Source organism: Uranotaenia lowii, chromosome 1 (genome assembly GCF_029784155.1).
Source record: "Uranotaenia lowii strain MFRU-FL chromosome 1, ASM2978415v1, whole genome shotgun sequence".
In the NCBI taxonomy this organism is placed as follows: Eukaryota; Metazoa; Arthropoda; class Insecta; order Diptera; family Culicidae; genus Uranotaenia; species Uranotaenia lowii.
Genome location: NC_073691.1, coordinates 84,179,549 through 84,199,407, shown reverse-complemented (window position 1 = coordinate 84,199,407; position 19,859 = coordinate 84,179,549). Strand labels below are relative to the sequence as shown.

Sequence of the window (19,859 nt, the reverse complement as noted above, 5' to 3'; positions counted from 1 at the left end):
TCGGTAATATTTACCGAACAACCGTTAAATTTTACCGAAAGCCCGGTAGTTTTTACCGAAATTTCTGTAATTTTTACCGAAATGCCGGTAATATTTACCGAAAATAGTAAAATTTTCGGTGATGTTAATCAATTTATTTGTTTATCGGTGGACGTTGTGTTCTTTTATTAAGAACATTCATGATTAGGAAAATTACAGATGTGTTAAAATTAGAAGAAATCAAAAGACCTTGAAAATCAGCGAATTTTATTTAGAGGCATTTTCATCACACGTCATGAATTTGTTTAGCACCGATCAACTATTTTGAAATAAGGCTGTCAGAAAAAGTTGACCCCACCATCCCAAAGTAGTTGACAAAGTGTTGTTTTCCCAGCAAGTGTAGCTTGCAGTGAGAACGAATGATCGTTGATGACATGTGATGAAAATGCTTCTGAATCAAATTCTACTCGATCATTTTCAAGGTCTTTTGGTTTCTTCTAATTTTTAACACATCTGTAATTTTCATAATCTTGAATGTTCTTAATAAAAGAACATAACTTTCATCGATATGGCTAATAAATTGATTAACATAACCGAAAATATTACAGTATTCGGTAAACGTTACCGGCATTTCGATAATACTACAAAATATTCGGTAAAAGGTATGTTGAGTTAATATAAAACAACTAAACTTATATGGTTATGTTTCTGAATAAACATTTGTCTTTATTTACGTGGATGATAATGCATGTTGCGGCCGCCACTATGTTAATTCCCATTCCGGTAGTAGTGACGTTCTGCTCTGGAAGAAACGGAAATGCAAGTTGATTAAAGGAAAAAAAAAGTGCGGATGTTTGGTGATTTTGACATTCCAGCTGCTGTGCACTTTTGCTCCATCTGGACGAATCCTATTGCAGCAAGTGTGGCGGCTTTGCTGGTTTTAGTGAGTTTGATGGGGCACTATTAACAATTTCATACTTACCTTTCATTTGACGCTAAAATAAACAAATCCACAAACAATTCCACGCACGCGAACCGACGATCATGGCGACCCTTGCTTGTTAAATAATTTGACGGACGGCTTCTCAAGCACACGATTGAACACGGTTGCAAAAGCGAGAAGGGGAATGAGAAATACTGCCATCGAATTTTGACGTTTGTCATTCAAGAAACGATATTTTCAGTTTTACTTTACAGTTTTCGGCGTTTTTTACCGAAAATATATTGCAAAATGATTTGTTTACATATAAATTATCGAGCTTCGGTAATTCTAGATGTGAATTAATGAAGATCTGTAAAAATAGACGTCAGTTCAATCAATTACCGAAAATTTTCGAATTACAGAACTGTTTCTGTAAAATAAATTACCGAACTCGGTAATTTTCGTTTACTGTGTACACGTTGCGTCTTTCTGGTGCCATCTATATGTCGAATGAAAGGGCTAACTTTGCTGCCCAAAGTGGCAGAGTTTCGTTTCCGTGCACGGAAAATAATAAAAAGGTAAAATTTACCGAGATAGCCAAGGTAAACGATCGTGAAAGCCAAAAAGGTAACTTCTACCTCTTCGAGGTGAAACTCACCTCACAGCACGGTAAAATTTACCTGAATCGAGGTTGGAAAAAAGGTACAATTCACCGAGGAAAAAGGTGAATCCAAAAAAGGTAAATCTTACCTCGTAGCGAGGTGAAGTTCACCTGAATTGAGCTGAATAAAAAAGTATAATTCACCTAGAAAAAAAGGTAAAACCAAATAAGGTAAAACTTACCTCGTAGCGAGGTGAAGTTGACCTGGATTGAGCTTAACAAAACGGTACAATTCTTCTCGAAAAAAAGTGACTATTCGCCGAACCCGTTTATTGAGGTTAAGCTGTTTTGTCATTCAGGAACAAGCAGGGTTGCTAGCGATTTTTCGTTTTGAAATTCCAAAGTTTTTCCCGGTTTTTTCCCGGTTGTAAATGATGATTTGCCCATTTATAATACTCGTTTCTAAATATAAAAATCATGGTGAATAAAAAAAATACAATGTATAGGGCCTCACATTTTTAACAATTGTATCCCAAAACTTATTAACCGGCTAGAAATTAAGACAAATATTTCGTGATCTTTTAACATGTAGTCTTTCCGCATCAAATGGACAGGTTTTCCTGATTTTTTAAACGAATGTAACGAAAATGACATAAATTCGTTGTTTTGCTCTATAATTTTAACAATTATACAAAAATAAGTCCGGTTAAATTGATCTCGAAACTATAATGTAGAAGGTTTGTACTTTTCAGCAACTGTGAAATTTTCTAGAATTTTAATAGAGTTATAGAGAAAAATTGTTTAGTTACATCGAAAAATATTATCAAATCAGCTTGTCAACTTGAATGGGGATTTGTCTAACAGAACTAAAATCATCAGATTGCAGGAAAACATTTAGTTGTTTTCTGAATGCAGTTATAGTTTTTTGTACAAATCCTAAGAATCCTTTTTTAGAAAAAAAAACTGTTATTCTTTCCAATACAAAACAATGAATAACTTTAGGCGGCATCCATAAATTACGTAACGCAAAAAATGCACTTTTTCGACCCCCTCCCCCCCGTATGTCACAAATCGTAACGCTTCAACGTACCCCCTATGAAAATTACGTAACGCTGATAATTACCCCCCCCCCCCCCTCATCTTCTCATGTTTTTAAATACTGATTTTCGAAAGTAAAAAAAAAATTTCTGTAAAATGTTATAAACGATCTCGAAACGGAAATACTATCTATCCAAATCGTTTCTTGGCACTCATTGAAGGTAACTCTCTGATAAAATGAATTGATTGTCTTATTACGAGTTGTGCTGTGCTTGTTAACTGATGATCTAGGTATCTTGTTTACTTTATTTTGTTCAAGGAGCATAACTTTTTATGCAAAATATACTCCACTTAGAAATATTCGTCGGAATAATCAAAATTGCATTTTTTCAACTAATTGACAAAAAATAGTTAAATTTCCGTCTTAAGGCTAAATAGAGTTCTTGGGGGTAAATGTTTTCCAACGGTTATTTCACGTATATTCAATACACATTTCAAGGAGTCTATCTCAGAATCTTTGAAGAGGAAAGGATACAAACCAGTTTCAATCAGCTTACATATTTTAAACTGATTGTGGTTTGCAAATCATTCTGCAAAATTTGCACGACATGCATGAAAAAATTTGAAGGAAAAAATCGTTACGTAACGATGAGCGTACCTCCCCCCCTCCCCTATGTCACAATTCGTAACACTCGAGCTTACCCCCTCCCCCCCCTAAAAGCGTTACGTAATTTATGGATGCCCCCTTAGTAATGCACTAGTCATTTGAACTAAAGATTCGTGAAAATATAGAAAATCGCGTACAAGACAGGTCTGACCTTAATCGTTTGAATGTAAGCTATCATTTTGTATAAGGGCAAAGACCTTGGCTCAAAAATGAACTTGGGTTTCGACAGGACCTTTTTACGATCCAATTTTTACATAAATCATATAACACTTTAAACAAAAGTTTAACGTAGAAACTAAACACTTGCGATAAAATACTTCGTTCCTCAGGCCAATTCAAACGAAATGAACAACCACAACAACATTGAAAAATATTTTTTTTCTGGTAAAAAAAGGTGTAACTCTGCTTGAAAACGTCTTACGCAGTTAAATTATTTGCTCTTTGCATAAAATAATTTAAACTAAACTGGTACAGTCGAACCTGGATAAGCGAGAATCCTCAATAAGTAAGAGAAAACACCAAATCCTAAGCTTTTTAAAGCACAAAACCTCTGACAGTGTAGAACCACTATAAGCTAGAGTCATTTTCTTGACTAGACCAAGGAAATAAGATAAAATACCAGGATTATTGAAGTTTTGGTACCAAAAGAATATTGGGTTACAAAAGAGCAAATATCCACAGTTTCATATTAAAACTCATTCAAGAAAACTTCGAAATGATGCATCAACTGGTTTCTTATAAATCAGTGGATTTTAATCATACACACATTGAATAGTTGCATTTCAAGATCACTTTAATGTTTTTATATGTTGCTGAAGTTAGAAACCTCTTTAAACGAGAAAAAAAGCTTAGTCCTTTGAACTCTAACTTATCGACGTTCGACTGTTGTCAGTTTTGTGTTTGGTTTTGTCGATAATAGTTTCATTATTAAATTCATAACATTTGAGTTTCGCTTGTAAGTGTAGCACACGCGTAGAATCGCATATTGCTCCGTAATAAGTTAAAAATACGATCAAACTTCGTTTGTTTACTAATGAACGAATAATCATGAGATAAACCGTTAATTGAGACTGTCAGAGAGAACTCTTAAATTTAGAAATTATTTTAAAAATATTTTTGAAATTCCGTGAAAAAATTTCTAAAATGACAATTTTCCCGGTGAGGTGTCGAAATTCCCGGTTTTTTCCCGGTTTCCCGGTGACGCGATGAAATTCCAAAGTTTTTCCCGGTTTTCCCGGTTTTCCCGGTTCGCTAGCCACCCTGAACAAGTTTTGCTTTGTGCATAATATGTGAAAATCGGAATAGAATGGTAAGTGTTTTCTTAGATATCATTTTGTTGTGCTGGTTCTCGTCATAATACATTGCTTTTGTTTCAGATCGACCCATAGAGCTTATAGGTGTATTCCACGTCATCCTCCAGCCGGAAAAGCCGAACCTGACCGGATTAGCCGAACAGAGGAGGTCATGAATGTACGCAACGCAGGAGTATTCAGCGGCCATGGCGGCTCGAAAGAATGCGAAGCCGAATTATCAGTCCCTATTTATCTCCAATAAATATAATTTTTGATCGAATTTTGTATTTTTTTAATTCTTATTGAAGAAACCAATCAAACCAACCAGCATTTACCTTTTAAATCAGTAAATGGGAAAACGGTATTATTTACTATTTTGCTAGGTGAATGCGAAAAAGGTAAAATATACCGTTTTGCTAGGTGAATTGAAAAAAGGTATAATTTACCTTTTTGCTAGGTGAATGAAAAAAAGGTAAAATTTACCTCGAAAGAGGGGTGGAAAAAATTCACCTCGCAAAAAGGTAAATTTTACCTTTTTTTTATTTTCCGTGTGCAGTTTGTTTACATTGAGTTGTGAGCCATGGCAGAGTTAAGAGCAGCTGTTATCGCTGCTCGGTTGGCGCGCAGATGACGAGATTATATTTTCGGACGAAAAGCTGTTCGTTTTGGAGCAAACAGTCAATCGCCAAAATGATCGAGTTTGGAGTGTGAGCCTCCAGCAAGCTCCTGCGGACAAGCTGAACGTTGTCCGGTTCCAAAATAAGACGTCAGTCTTGCTTCCAGCAAGATGGCACCACATCCCACACCGCAAAGGTTGTTCAGGCGTGGTGTGAGGAAAACTCGACCGATTTCATTTCGAAGAATGAATGGCCTCCGTCGTCTCCGGATCTGAATCCACTGGATTATTTCGTGTGGGGATACATGATGTCGAAGCTGAACGACTATAAAATAACAAATTTGGAGCAATACAACCGAGTTATCACGAAAATCTGGGACGAGATGCAGATGGAGCACGTGCGCGCCGCTTGCGACGACTTTCCGAGACGTCTGAAGTTGGTTCGATCAGAGATAGGTGGTGTAATTACGAGATATCGTCTGTGAAGTATCTTTATCAGAGATGTTAAAATCGCGAGTCTACATACTCGCACTTTGCACTTCTTTGCAGAACGATTTTATTTCGTTAAACTCAATCTGCAATGATGCTATCTAAAGTTCAATTCGGAAAGCATCAGGAAGTAAGCTTCGGGTAAACTCGGCAGGAGTAAACAGCAATCGGGGGAAACATCAGCAAAGCAAACGAATAGTTCTGCGAATTAAAAAAAAAATCGTTTTCGTTCGGCAGCCGAACACATCAATCGGACAACGCATGGGGGCGTGGCTAAAAGTGATAGATACAAGGGAACGGGAAACGAGCGAGAGAAGGGTGCGAGGAATGTCAACTCGGTCCGTCGGGCAACGATCGCTCGTGAGCATTCGTGGACGGTAAGCTTCGTTCTGTTGTTTCGTTGGTGTGATTTTATTACTGCGAGGCATGGAAAACATCAATTCGGAACTGTTCTCTTCGTTTTGTGTGCAATCACGTCATGATTGGAACAAAGATAAAATCAATCTGCACACAACAAGTTAAACTCGGAAAAAATCAGCCGAATGATTCTTTCCGAAGCGAGTTTACACACCGCTGATCTTTATGAGTTACTGAATAAAGCTATGAAAGTCAGATTCAGATTTTCTTCTTATTCTGAGATTTTCCTGTGTGACCAGACTTTTTTGTCACCCTGTACAATGGTCTAGTGTTATGCGCCAACTGACGTTGCCGATTTGCAGCAGAAAAATGTCAGTCAACTGAACAGCGTAGTTGAGAAAATTCCGAAGGGTGACATACAAATCTACTTAGGTGACTTCAACGTTAAAATTGGCTCCGACAGTCAGGACGTTGAGGGCATCACGGGGCGCCATGGTCTAGGACAGATGAGCGAAAACGAAGAATTGTTTGTGGAATTTTGTGGCAACAACAACATGGTGAATGGTGGATCGCTCTTTCCCCATCGACCACCACATAAGGTCACTTGGGTATCCCGAGATGGTCGAACAGAAAATCAAATTGACCACATCTGCATCAGCCAAAAATGGAGCAGGAGCCTTCTAGATGTCCGCAACAAACGAAGAGCAGACATTGCATCTGCCCATTACCTCGTCCTTGATGAGATACGACTGAGAGTTGTGTCGATACAACGTCCGCCGGAAAATCCAGAGGTGAAAAGGGCATATGTTGAACAGTTTGAATCCCGAGCCTCGAAACTGCTGACAGACGGAACAGTTGAAGAACAGATGTGTGGAATCAAAAATGCGCTTATCACAACCTGCCATGGTACTCTCGATAAAGTTTGTGGAGGAAGAAATAAGTGGATGTCGGATGAAACTTGGAGGATTGTCGATGATCCGAAAAAGGCGAAAGTCGCAATTGAGCTGGCATGTACCGGTTCAGCCAAAGCAGCCACCCGCTTACGATATGCAGAGCTGGAAAAGGCAGTTAAACGAGCTAGACGAGATAAGAGAGCCTGTACAAACTCCCCAGCCGAAGAGAGGGAAAGAGCCGCCGCCAATGGAGATATCCGATTACTTTATGCCATTTTTTACCGCCTTAGTGGTGCAAGGACTAATGCTAGAATGCCGCTGAAAGACCGAGCAGGTCAGTTAATTAACGATCGAACAGATTAGCTCGAACGATGGGCCGAGCACTTCGAACAACTCTTCCGAGTCAATCAAAGCCAGGTAATCCAACAAAGCGCCTAGGATCGCCTGGGATTGCATCCCTGCCTTGTCAGCACAAATGTTGCACCGTCTTTTCGCTGGCATCTGAGATACTGCAACATTCCCGGCTAACTGGATTCAGGGTATCCTCGTAAAGTGTTGGGACCCCCCGTCATCATCGTCATCAACCAACTCATTCGCTGACAGCCGTCAGCCTGATAGACGTCACGGCTCCAACGATGATGGGCGGAAGCTCAACATAAGTGTCATTCCATCTTTACCTTTTTATATTGCGATCTCGAGTAGTTAACACGTTTATTGTAGTCCTTAGAGTTTTAATATACAAGTAGAATTTTAAACTGTATAATAGTGTTTTACTACGCCCACACAAGGATATCGCAACAGTGGCGACGAGTATTTTTTCGAATCCGTGCTAAATTGTGCGTAGTCCGTCGTTTAAAAAGAGTCGCGAAGTCGGTAACCTCTAAATCGTCGCGTCATGACAACTCCTACGGTACCAGGTTCGGTGGGCAACCAGCAGCCGCAGAGCATGACTGAGGCCATTATGCAGATTTTGTCCAACCAGCAAAGTCTCATGACGAAAATGTCGGAACAATTGGTCTCAACTCAGCAGACGATCCAAAGTCTGTCACGTGACGAAGTCGTGTTGGATTCGCTTTCCAGTAATATGGCCGAGTTCACATACGACAAGGAAGGCGGACATACTTTCGATGCTTGGTTTTCGCGATACATCGATCTTTTTGATCGCGATGTTTCCAAGCTAGATGACGCAGCAAAAGTACGACTCCTTCTGAGGAAGTTGAGTCCCCCCGACCATGAGCGGTATAGCAGTTTCATACTACCTAAGCTCGCTCGGGACTTTTCATTCGCGGAGACGGTGGAAAAGCTGAAATCTTTGTTTGGAGCGTCTATCTCTTCGTTCCGGAGACGCTACAATTGCCTGCAGACTTCAAAAGAGGAGAGTGAAGATTATTTGGCATATTCCTGCCGTGTGAATAAAGCTTGTGTTGATTTCAAGCTAACCGAATTGCAAGAAGAACAATTCAAGTGTCTTATTTTTGTGTGTGGCTTGAAATCAACCGTTGACACTGAGATCCGTATGAGGCTTATAAATAAACTGAACGAAAATGTGAACTTAACGTTACAACAAGTTGTCGAACAGTGTAACAGCCTAGTGAACCTCAGACAAGATACGGTCTTAGTGGAAACGGCTCCAGCAGTGAAAGTGGTGGCCCAGAAAAAAAAAGTTTAAGATGTTGTATATCAGATATCAGATATATGTTATATATCAGGTTTACGTAGAATTACGGCATCTTTTTACAATTTCACAAAAACTTAATAAATTTGTTTAATTTTACTTATACATTTTTTCTTGTTATAGTCAGTGTCATTTCTAGTCAGCCCTAACCCCTTAACACTGCAACATGCAAACCAAATAAGCACCAGCTCCAGCGCCGACTCTCTAAGCAAGCCAAGCTCTTGTTGAACTTGCATTTGTTTAGTTCAAAAGTTACTGAGCAACTTATCGAATTCTCTCAAATTTTGATTTTATATGCCAAAAATATCTTAGCGCAAGCAAAATGAAGGAAAAGTTCAAAGCATAATAACGAAAAAGGATGGAGCACACGTGCGAGTATCGACGAACAAAAGCTTGCTTTGATCCATTGGTTTTTCAACCGGATCAATTTAAAGTACACTGCCGGCCAAAAGTTTGGGATCACCCTTTTTTAAAACATGAAAACATACTTATCAAAACACATTTGTTAAATTTTGAGCAATAGATTGCATCGTGCTTCAAACTTTTAAAATAGCCACTTATACTGATGGACATAAACATCCAACACTTTTAATGCTCTGTTGAAATTTTTGTTGTTTTAACGTAATCTTTCCTCTTATGGAAATTTTATGCCCTTTCATAGAGAACATTTCCTAGAATTTTTTAACTTAAAAAATATGCAAAGATTAACTTTTGAAGTTAATGTAATTGCGATGAGTTAGCATGTGTCGAATACTTATGTCCATCTATCTGCTTCATGAATACTTCAAGTGAAGATTGATTATTTTTCGATCATTTTTACCAAGATTTCAAAAAAATCTGAAATTTTTTTCGCCTTAAGCGCTGTCATCTTAGGAGTTCTTGCGAATCTGTTGGGCTTAATATATATTTTTGTAAATTACATATGAAGAAAAGATATGCAATGCGTCATAGATTTGGTGAGATATGGCCTCCAAAAATTGTTTCCAAACTTTTTGCCGGCAGTGTAGGTACACCAACTACTCTAGGGAAGCAGACAGCAGCGCACACATATTTTTTGGTCGCTTCATCCGACCACCGCACAGTGGTCCAAACAGGCCTGAAATGGAACTTTTTTCCTGGTGACTTTGTCTTTCATTTTAGCTATTAGATGTCTTCAGAACATTTACTAGTAAGATTGTTTCCCATAACGTGAAAGTATAAAAAAATAGTCACAGCCTACTACGATAAAAATAAAAACACTAACTTTTTTGTTTGAAGAGATAAAGACCAAATTTGTTCTACAAAGTTGTAGATATCATCAAAATATGAAACATTGTTGAAATAACAAAATCTTTATCTCTATTCAGTGCAGAGTTATAAAGCTTTTAGTTTAAAACATACTTTAAATTTTAAGTATGTTTTAAACTAAAAGCTTTATAACTCTGCACTGAATAGAGATAAAGCTTTTGTTATTTCAACAAAGTTTCATATTTTGATGATATCTACAACTTTGTAGAACAAATTTGGTCTTTATCTCTTCAAACAAAAAAGTAAGTGTTTTTATTTTTATCGTAGTAGGCTGTGACTAATTTTTTATACTTTCACGTTATGGGAAACAATCTTACTAGTAAATGTTCAGAAGACATCTAATAGCTAAAATGAAAGACAAAAGCACCAGGAATAAAGTTCCATTTCAGACCCTTTTGGACCACTGTGCACCGGGGAGAATCGCCAATAATTTTATGAAACCGGGACGGCGCAATCCTTGCCCTTTTATAACTTCGCATCTAGTGCAGTTTGGATCAACTGTCGGGGTTTTTTCGCTCGGGTGTTTTTCGCACCAATTTGTATTTGCGTTTTATTAGTATTGGTGTATCAACACATAGCCGACCCAAAATGATGTTCGGCAAAGATGTCTGTTAAAGAGGCGTTTTTCGTGACGCGAGATCCGTTCGCGAATTTCAAGTTGTCCCCCTATAGTGTTGCCGTAAGACGTAATTCCACGTCAAAAGTGGCCGAAAAAGCAAAACCAGCACCCGAAGAACAACAATAATGTGCATCCAAGAACTCCGTGCTGGTCTTGCGGGGGCATGCACTATCACAAAGACTGTCGCTTCCGTGAGCACAAGTGCAAACAGTGTGGAAAAATGGGACACCGCGAAGGATATTGTACGTGCTTTTCTTCGAACGTTTCGTCATCTGTGTCCGGGAGGAATAAAAAGAACAGCAAAAGTGTATCAACAAAAACATTGAGTGTGAACCAACTTACCACCGGACGCAAATTTGTGAATGTAAAAGTGAATAGTGTACCATTACGGTTGCAATTAGACACAGGATCGGACATCTCAATCATCTCCCACCGATCCTGGATCAAAATTGGCCGTCCGAAGATCCAGCAAGCAGATTGCAGTGCCAAAACAGCGTCCGGAGAGGCGCTCAATCTGGTATCACAGATCCAGTGCCAGATCACAGTCAACGGAACCACTAAGGGCGGTCGGTGTTACATCGCTCCGTCTAACGTCAACCTCGATATTTTCGGCATCGACTGGCTTGACTTGTTTGGGTTGTGGGACAATCCGATCAGCACTCTCTGCAACAAGGTCGACGTTCCGCCATCTCAGAGCTTGGCTACCCTGCGAACACGGTTCCCCAACGTTTTCACGGACAAGATGGGCCTGTGCAACAAATCTCCAGTCCATCTAGTGCTCAAGGGTGATTCAAAGCCGGTATTCCGACCGAAACGCCCGGTCGCTTATAGTATGGAGAGTGTCGTCGAAGAGGAACTCCATCGGCTCGAGAAATTGGGAATCATCAAGCAGGTCGATTTTTCCGATTGGGCAGCACCAATTGTCGCCGTGCGGAAGCCGAATGGAACCGTGCGAATCTGCGCGGATTTCTCGACCGGCCTCAACAGCGTTCTCGAACCGAATCACTACCCGTTGCCTCTTCCGGACGACATTTTTGCGAGAATGGTTGGCTGTCGGATTTTCAGCCACATCGACTTATCCGACGCTTACCTGCAGGTTCCGGTGGACGAGACAAGCCAGCAGCTACTCACCATCAACACGCACAAGGGCTTATTCCGGTACACAAGGCTCTCGCCAGGCATCCGGTCCGCCCCTGGTGCGTTTCAGCAGCTGGTTGAGACCATGCTAGCAGGCCTATCATCTACATCCGGGTACCTCGACGACATTCTGGTGGGTGGCAGGAACGAGGAAGAACACCAGCGCAACCTTTTCTCGTTTCTACAGCGGTTGGAAGAATTCGGGTTTACCGTCCGAATCGAGAAGTGTAGTTTTTACATGCCACAGGTTAAGTACCTGGGCCAAATTCTTGACGGCAACGGTATCCGGCCTGACCCTGCAAAAATCGCTCCCATAGTCAACATGCCACCCCCTCACGACGTCCCATCGCTGCGCTCCTATTTGGGTGCGGTGAATTATTATGGGAAATATGTTAAGGAGATGCGTGCCCTACGGTACCCCATGGACCAACTGCTCAAAACTGGTGTCAAGTTCGAGTGGTCCAAAGCTTGCCAAACCTCCTTCGACAAGTTTCGGGAAGTTCTGCAGTCACCGTTGCTTCTGACACATTTCAATCCGAAGCTAGACATCATTGTGTCCGCCGACGCCTCCAATGTTGGCATTGGCGCCCGCATTGCTCATCGCTTCCCTGACGACAACGTGAAGGCAATTTGCCATGTTTCCCGTGGCCTCACCCCGGCCGAAAGCAATTATAGCCAAATTGAAAAGGAGGGCCTGGCTTTAATTTTCGCGGTCACGCGGTTCCACCGGATGATTTACGGTCGTCACTTCATCCTGGAAACCGATCATAAGCCGCTCCTTTCCATCTTCGGATCCAAGCAAGGCATCCCCGTCTACACAGCCAACCGGCTACAAAGATGGGCCTTGACTTTATTACTCTACGATTTTGAAATACGCTATGTGTCAACAGATTCCTTCGGCCACGCCGACATATTATCACGGCTTATTAATCGACACGTCCGGCCAGAAGAGGAATATGTTATTGCAAGCCTTGAGCTCGAACACATGGTAAGAACTGTTGTCCATCAATCGCTTTCGAATTTCCCACTTTCGTTTAAGGTTATCCAATCTGAAACTGGAAAAGACAACACTCTTCAACAAGTCATTCGGTTCATCCAGTCCGGATGGCCCCCGAAACAATCAAGAATCTCCGATGGAAAACTTCAACAGTTTTTCCAGCGACGTGAAGGTCTCTCTGTAGTCGCTGGTTGTGTAATGTGTGGAGAACGACTGACCATCCCGACCGGAAACCAAAAACGAGTGCTGCAACAGTTACATAAAGGCCATCCGGGGATCGAGCGAATGCGCTCCGTGGCTCGCCAATATGTCTATTGGCCAAACTCGTTCGGGCATGCCATGAGTGCGCTAGTGTGGCCAAAACTGACCGGAAAACCGACCTCGAATCCTGGCCAACTCCGGAAAAGCCGTGGCAGAGGCTTCATCTCGACTACGCTGGTCCTGTTGACGGGTACTACTACCTCGTACTTGTCGACTCTTACTCGAAGTGGCCAGAAATCGTTCGTACCAAGGAAATTACCACAACAGCTACTCTGCGGATGCTCCGCGGAATTTTCGCCAGATTTGGGGTCCCGGAAACCCTTGTGTCCGATAACGGCACACAATTTACCAGCTACCAGTTTGAGCATTTTTGTGACACAAATGCTATTATGCACCTAAAGACCGCACCGTTTCATCCACAGTCAAACGGCCTTGCCGAGAGATTCGTAGACACCTTTAAAAGATCTCTCAAGAAAATAATCGCCGGGGGAGAGGCACTAGATGAAGCAATTGATACGTTTTTATTGTGCTATCGTTCAACACCATGCAGGAGTGCACCGAGTGGGAAGTCGCCTGGAGAACTTCTGCTGGGCCGACCAATGCGAACCAGCCTAGATTTGCTTCGACCACCTTCCGAGGTCCACAAAGAAGGAAGAACCAACCAAGAAGATCAGTTCAACAAAAAACATGGTACCAAAGCGAGGAGCTACAGCATCCAAAGTCTCGTTTGGGCCAAGGTGTACCGCAACAACGATTGGACCTGGGAAGCCGGTGTCGTCCTGGAACGCTTGGGGAAAGTCATGTATAACGTGTGGCTTCTCTCTAAGAAATCTCTAATTCGTTCTCACTGCAACCAAATGAGAACCCGACATGATTCCGAAGACGATCAACATTCAACAACAACACCTGTCGCTCCTCAAGTTCCTCTGAGTATTCTTCTAGACAGTTGGGGCTTGAGTGAGCCAGCACCGGAAACGGGGGTAGAGCCTACAGGGCTAGGACAACGCCAGACAGATTCGCAGCCGCAGGCTCCCCGCCGACGTACACCAAGACATCCAGCACCACCGGTTCCTACTCGCACATCTTCGCGGGTTCGAAGACCACCTGTGAGATATGAGCCGTACCAGCTTTTCTAAAAGGGGGAGGTGTTGGGACCCCCCGTCATCATCGTCATCAACCAACTCATCCGCTGACAGCCGTCAGCCTGATAGACGTCACGGCTCCAACGATGATGGGCGGAAGCTCAACATAAGTGTCATTCCATCTTTACCTTTTTATATTGCGATCTCGAGTAGTTAACACGTTTATTGTAGTCCTTAGAGTTTTAATATACAAGTAGAATTTTAAACTGTATAATAGTGTTTTACTACGCCCACACAAGGATATCGCAACATAAAGGTTCCGAAGAAAGCAGACCTGACAGAATGTGGTAACTGGCGTGGCATAACGTTGATCTGTACAACCCTCAAAGTAGTCTGCAAAGTGATCCTGAACAGGATCCATGAGAAAATCGACGCTACACTCCGACGGCAACAAGCTGGATTGCGATCCGGACGATCATGCGCTACCAATAATACTGGGATAAATCAACAAATTCCAAGACTCTCTTTTGCTGATATTCGTTGATTTCGAAAAAAGCATTTGACCGACTGAACCACGAAAACATCTGGGCTGCTTGTAACAGTTATTTTGTTGATGTATTCAGGATTATTTTGATCATAAGTTAAAAGCTGGAAATCTTCTGCAAAATTGCTCTCAGTGTACATACTTAATGCCCATCGAGGTACCCCTCGTACGTCATGCACGAAAAAAGCAAAAGGCGATTTCGTTCGGTGTAGGAGGCAGAAGAAAAAAGAAAAAACGACAAGTCATCGCGGAGCCAAAAAACGGAAAAAGTCGTGCGCGCGTGATCTCCTGTTGTGGCCTTTTTGAGGGCGAAAATTGTGTTTGTCGGTACACTGCCGAACGGAAGTGACCCCTGCTGGTATAGGCGAGCAGCGATTGGATCGAGGTTGCCGAAGGGTGTTGTCATCCGCAAAAACACCGTGCAGCGTTTCGCACCTGCCGCTTGTATCATAGGCGGAGTTTTTGCTTCCTGGGAACAGCATCTTAAGGACCAGCACGTCGCTCAAACCGACACCACACCATCCAACTGTCCGCGTGGTCCGACGGAGAAAACATCCGGCTCAATTCGGATATCCACATTCCTCATTCCGGAACCCAAAGCTTCAGCAGGAACCGGTGAGTTGCATGCAAAATTTTAGGCGGCGCGTGCTAATTATAATATATAAATTCTCCACGCGGTATACCTACAGGTTATTTCGGAGAATTGGGCGGAATCCCTCGTTCGACAAACTGCTGCAAACTGCAAGCAGCTGCTCATTTGGCCTAAAGCAGACCACTCATAGCAGGCCACGTATTTTCGGAAGCAACTGGTGAGTCTAACCTCAAAAGGTGGAATTCCAGCTAGAGCTAAGGCTTTCTCTCTTCTATCCCTAGATCCTGCGCACAACTTAGCGGTCGAATCGTAGAACTGGGAAGAAGCAACGCAACACAACCAAGCCCCGATAGAGGGTAAGAAAATCGAGAGCCATTAAAAAGGAAGCAAATTCTAACAGATGTATCCGCAGGGCTTTGTTGTGGCTCTGTCTTTTTGTTATTTTCCCCAGCAGCTTCGGTCGGTGGTGTCGGCATCAGACGTCGCTTCCAGTGAGACAAGACAGCTTGGTCCTGGCGTAAGAACGCTCCACCAACTTCAACAAGTCCGGTTCCCGGTGCCTTGGCTGGCCATCCCTGGTCCTTCGTCGGCATCATCCAGCAGCGTTCGGAAGGGCGGGACCCAACGTTTGCTTGGCCCTCTCAGGCCATTAAGCAGAAGGTTCCACATCCGGAACGGAGTGCCGGTTCGAGCAAAGGATCGCGGTAAAGCACTTCATCATCCAGCAGCGTTTGGAAGGGCGGTACCCAACGTTTGCTTGGCCCTCTCAGGCCATTAAGCAGAAGGTTCCACATCCGGAACGGAGTGCCGGTTCGAGCAAAGGATCGCGGTAAAGCACTTCATCATCCAGCAGCGTTCGGAAGGGCGGTACCCAACGCTTGCTTGGCCATCCCAGGCCATTGAGCGACTGATTCAACAGCAGATGGGACCGGAGAGCCGGTTCGAAGCACGGATTGCGGGCAAGCAGTCATCACGAACACCGTTGGAAGGGTGTCATTCAGCAACTAGGAACCTGGGAGGAACTGAACCGTAGAAAGCCTGCACCAGAAATGAACCCAGCTGATCTGGAACTCCGGGATTCACTTCTCACCTGTTCAGGCAAGAACTCCGGACGGTGCATGTGCTGACGTCATACGATGACAAAAAGTGAGTAACAAATGATCACCCTGAATACATAAAAATGATGAAAATTAGTTTGTTGTGGCCCCATATTTTGTTTGAGAACCTTCTCGTCCCCTTCTCAGCATAGATTCTTCTCATGTATATGAAGAATAAGAAATTAGCTAACATGCTCTAAGGCAAAGCGGAGTACCAGAAAATAGTCCATCTCATCGAAGCACAGTACGAGGCATTTTCGTGCAAGGTCTTGCACGATGGTGTCTTGTCCGAACCAATCTCGGTAACTGCTAGAGTGAGACAGGGATGTATCTTAACACCGTTATTTTTTCTAATCATAATGGATGAGATTTTGACTGGATCGATTGACTGGAAAAGTGGTGTTATAGAGTTTCATTCTCTGGCCAAAATATCCTAAAATGAAGAAGAAAAAGAGGGATCGATTGACTGTAGACCAAACCGAGGATTGCCGTGGAATCCTTCGACAATGGAGTAGCTAAACGACCTTGACCTGGCAGACGATGTTATACTATATACTCGCCCAAAACAACAATATATACTCGCCCAAAACAACAAGAGAAGCAAACTCGACGACCTCACCGAAAGCTCCAAGGCAGCAGGTCTTAAAATCAATGTCGGAAAGACCAAGTCGATGGAAATCAACACAGTGTATCCTTCCGATTTTGTGGTAGCTGGGCAACAAGTTGAGAAAGTGGAATGCTTCCAGTATCTTGGTAGCCAGATTACGCCTGATGGTGACATCGAAACTCGGATCAGAAAGGCCCGATTTGCGTTTGCGAGTCTTCGAAACATCTGGCGGTCACGCCAGATCTCTTTACGAACGAAAATCCGAATCTTCAACTCAAACGTCAAATCCTTATTGCTGTACGGGTGCGAAACTTGATGCACATATGCGGTGACGACGCGAAAACTGCAGTTATTTGTAAATTGCTGCTTGCGGAGTATCATCCGCGCTTGATGGCCTGGCAACTGGATCTCAAATGAGGAACTTCATCGCCGGTGTCATCAAAGGGCGATAGATTTGCAGGGAGGCGCTTGATTGGAATCCAGAAGAAGGACATCGAAGGAGTGGCAGACCCAGAAACTCGTGGCGGCGAAGCCTAGGCGCTGAAATCCGAACTGTCGACAAGAATCTTGACTGGTACCAAGTGAAGATGCTGGTTCCAGATCGTCAACAGTGGAGGTCTTTTACCACGGCCTTAGTAAGCCCTCCTAAGTAAGTATGTAACTGAGACTGTTCCAGGTTTCCAACAACAACAGACAATAAAGTCGTCTCATAACGAAAATCGCAGTTTGGGTGACATAGTGTGGACTAATAGGCTTAAGAAGTTCTCACATGTACTCCCAATATGTAGTTCATGTTGATTGATCTTTCGACAAAGTTTCATCTAAATATTTAGTTTTTCCATTGCCATTAGACCGGTTACGACAGTGTTATTGGATTAACTGGCATGATCAAGTGAAAATTTTCAAGAAGTCGGAACATTTGTTGGTTTTTATTTAAATTTCCTACTTTTAAAATGACAAAAATGTAAATGCAAAAACAATCCTTTGGTGTCAGAGAGGAATAAGTTGGTACAGATATTGAAATTATTTTAATTTAGATTTTCAACAGTATGTTAATACATGTTTTAAGTTGCCAAAAATCTGTTTATCTCAAATTTGACAAAAAATCACACACATCCTGACTTAATTATAGAATGTGCTATAATTAATGTTATAATCATCAATTTTCAAAACAGTTTGAACCTTGACCTAGATATTAGAACATGAAGGTTCCCGTTAATGTTTGCATAACGACAGATGTATTCCTGGAACCAACAAACTGCATAAGCCAGAAACAAAAATAAACCCAAATTATAATGACCTTGTATTATCCTGATCATGAATAATCAATGCCAAAGAAACAAAGCTCTGCACAAACCGCAAAAAAGTATGTACCGAGTAGGGAGGCCACTTGACAAAAAATGCAATGTCAAAGATTTTGTACAAATCATAAAGTTGAACAACCGAAAGATAAACAAAAAATAAACAAACCAAGCCATTTTCGGTTTCCCCTCTCTGCGCAACCATTGATTGCGAACCAGGTGGAAAAATGTAAAAAAAAACGAGCAAGCTCCATATTATGCATTCTTTGATGATGGGACAAAAAAAGTATACTTACGGGGAACAAAGCAGCTTCCAGCACTTCCGTTCCCATTGCAACGGTTTGTTCCGGTGCCACTTCCGTCAGCTCCGCCGCCTCCATCATCTTCCAGGTAATCACGGAACTGGCTCTGGATGGCACTCCATAGCTGCTGGTGGACCAGCTTATTGACCCTGGAAGCATTCCGGTACCATGTTCCGAAGCGTTTTCGGCAACAAGGACAATTGAGATTGTTTTTCTCGATCGTACCACTGAGACAGTTCCGACAGAACCGATGCTGGCACGGCAGGAACACTGGTTCGACTAGAACAGATTGGCACACGGTACACAGGATATCGTCCAGCTGGAGGTTCTCAAAGTTGAGCTGTCCACTGCGGCTGCTGGATCCAGATCCGGTTACCGAACCCCCGGCCGAGCCACCGGCACCTGATGACCCACCCACTCCCAGATGATGGGGGTTGGATCCGGCCGTCGGATAATTCAATAACTTCGAGGACATACCTTCCCTCAATCGATAAACGTAAATTCCAGACCTGCCCAGAAATCGTCCAACAGTAAAAAAAAACCGGCAGCAGGAAATTTTTCTCAAGGACTTCGGTCCACACACACTCTTTGTTGATAGGCCTTTTTTTCGCCCCTGGCTTAGCCCAGCAAAACTAATTCACATCCTTACACACGAACCGGGGAACGGATCATATCCGCACAGTTCCCGGATAAATCCTCGCACGAACGACCGAATAACGTTCAGTAACTTTAATTAACCCGGCTGACGGAAATTGGTACACCGATTCAACAAATTTACACACCGAAAAATGGCAGCTTCTACATTCACTGATGGTTGTCGCTTCTGCCTGGTACGCGATTGAATTTTACGCAAAATACGAGTAGAGAAACGAAACTTTTTTTTATGCAGGATTTTTGAATGAAAGCACTACCCCGATGGTTCTTGGCACTTCCTTTATGTTCTACTGTGCGGCGGCTTGCAAAGTGGTGCGCTGCGAGCCGTTGCGAAAACATGTCGCATAGTAAGGTGTTTCGAACGTTTCGAAGCCAAGCTAATTTTTTTTTAGTTGGGTTTCTGTTACTTAATTTTATATAACCAGAGGATAAAAAAATGTATTTCTTAGAACATATTTAAGGAAAGCACTCAGGTAAATTTCTATATATCTTTCTTTTCAATTATAATTCTTTAAATATTGGACACCATTTCAAAGATCCGTTTTTTTTTAAGTTGGACAAATAATTGAAATTTTGTTTTTTTTTTGTTTTTTTTTATTACATGGAATAGATTTCCGTGAAGTAGTTTTTTTTTTTTTTTTTTTTTTTTTAATTTTTTATTGGCTTTACCTCTATAACATAACCGGCCAAGTGTTGATTACTGTTCTACTTACATGTCTAATTCACATTCAATTACAAAATTAGCTATCGTTTTATATAATTCAATGTCTTTCTTTTTCAGTATCAAATGTATATCGGGTGGAATTCCTTTTTTCATTAAAATTCGCCAAATAGGTCTACGAAGATTTTC

General features: G+C 42.1%; 1 protein-coding gene across 1 annotated transcript in view; it reads right to left on the bottom strand.

Annotated features, from left to right (window-relative positions):
• LOC129751232 (E3 ubiquitin-protein ligase rnf168-like) overlaps positions 1–19,303 on the bottom strand; it is a 30,488-nt gene extending 11,185 nt beyond the window's left edge. Inside the window, exon 1 of the mRNA XM_055746606.1 lies at positions 18,350–19,303. Within this exon, the coding sequence (XP_055602581.1) occupies positions 18,350–18,830 (481 nt within the window). The 5' untranslated portion in view covers positions 18,831–19,303. The remainder of the gene's footprint in view (positions 1–18,349) is intronic.
• Positions 19,304–19,859: the final 556 nt, after the last annotated feature.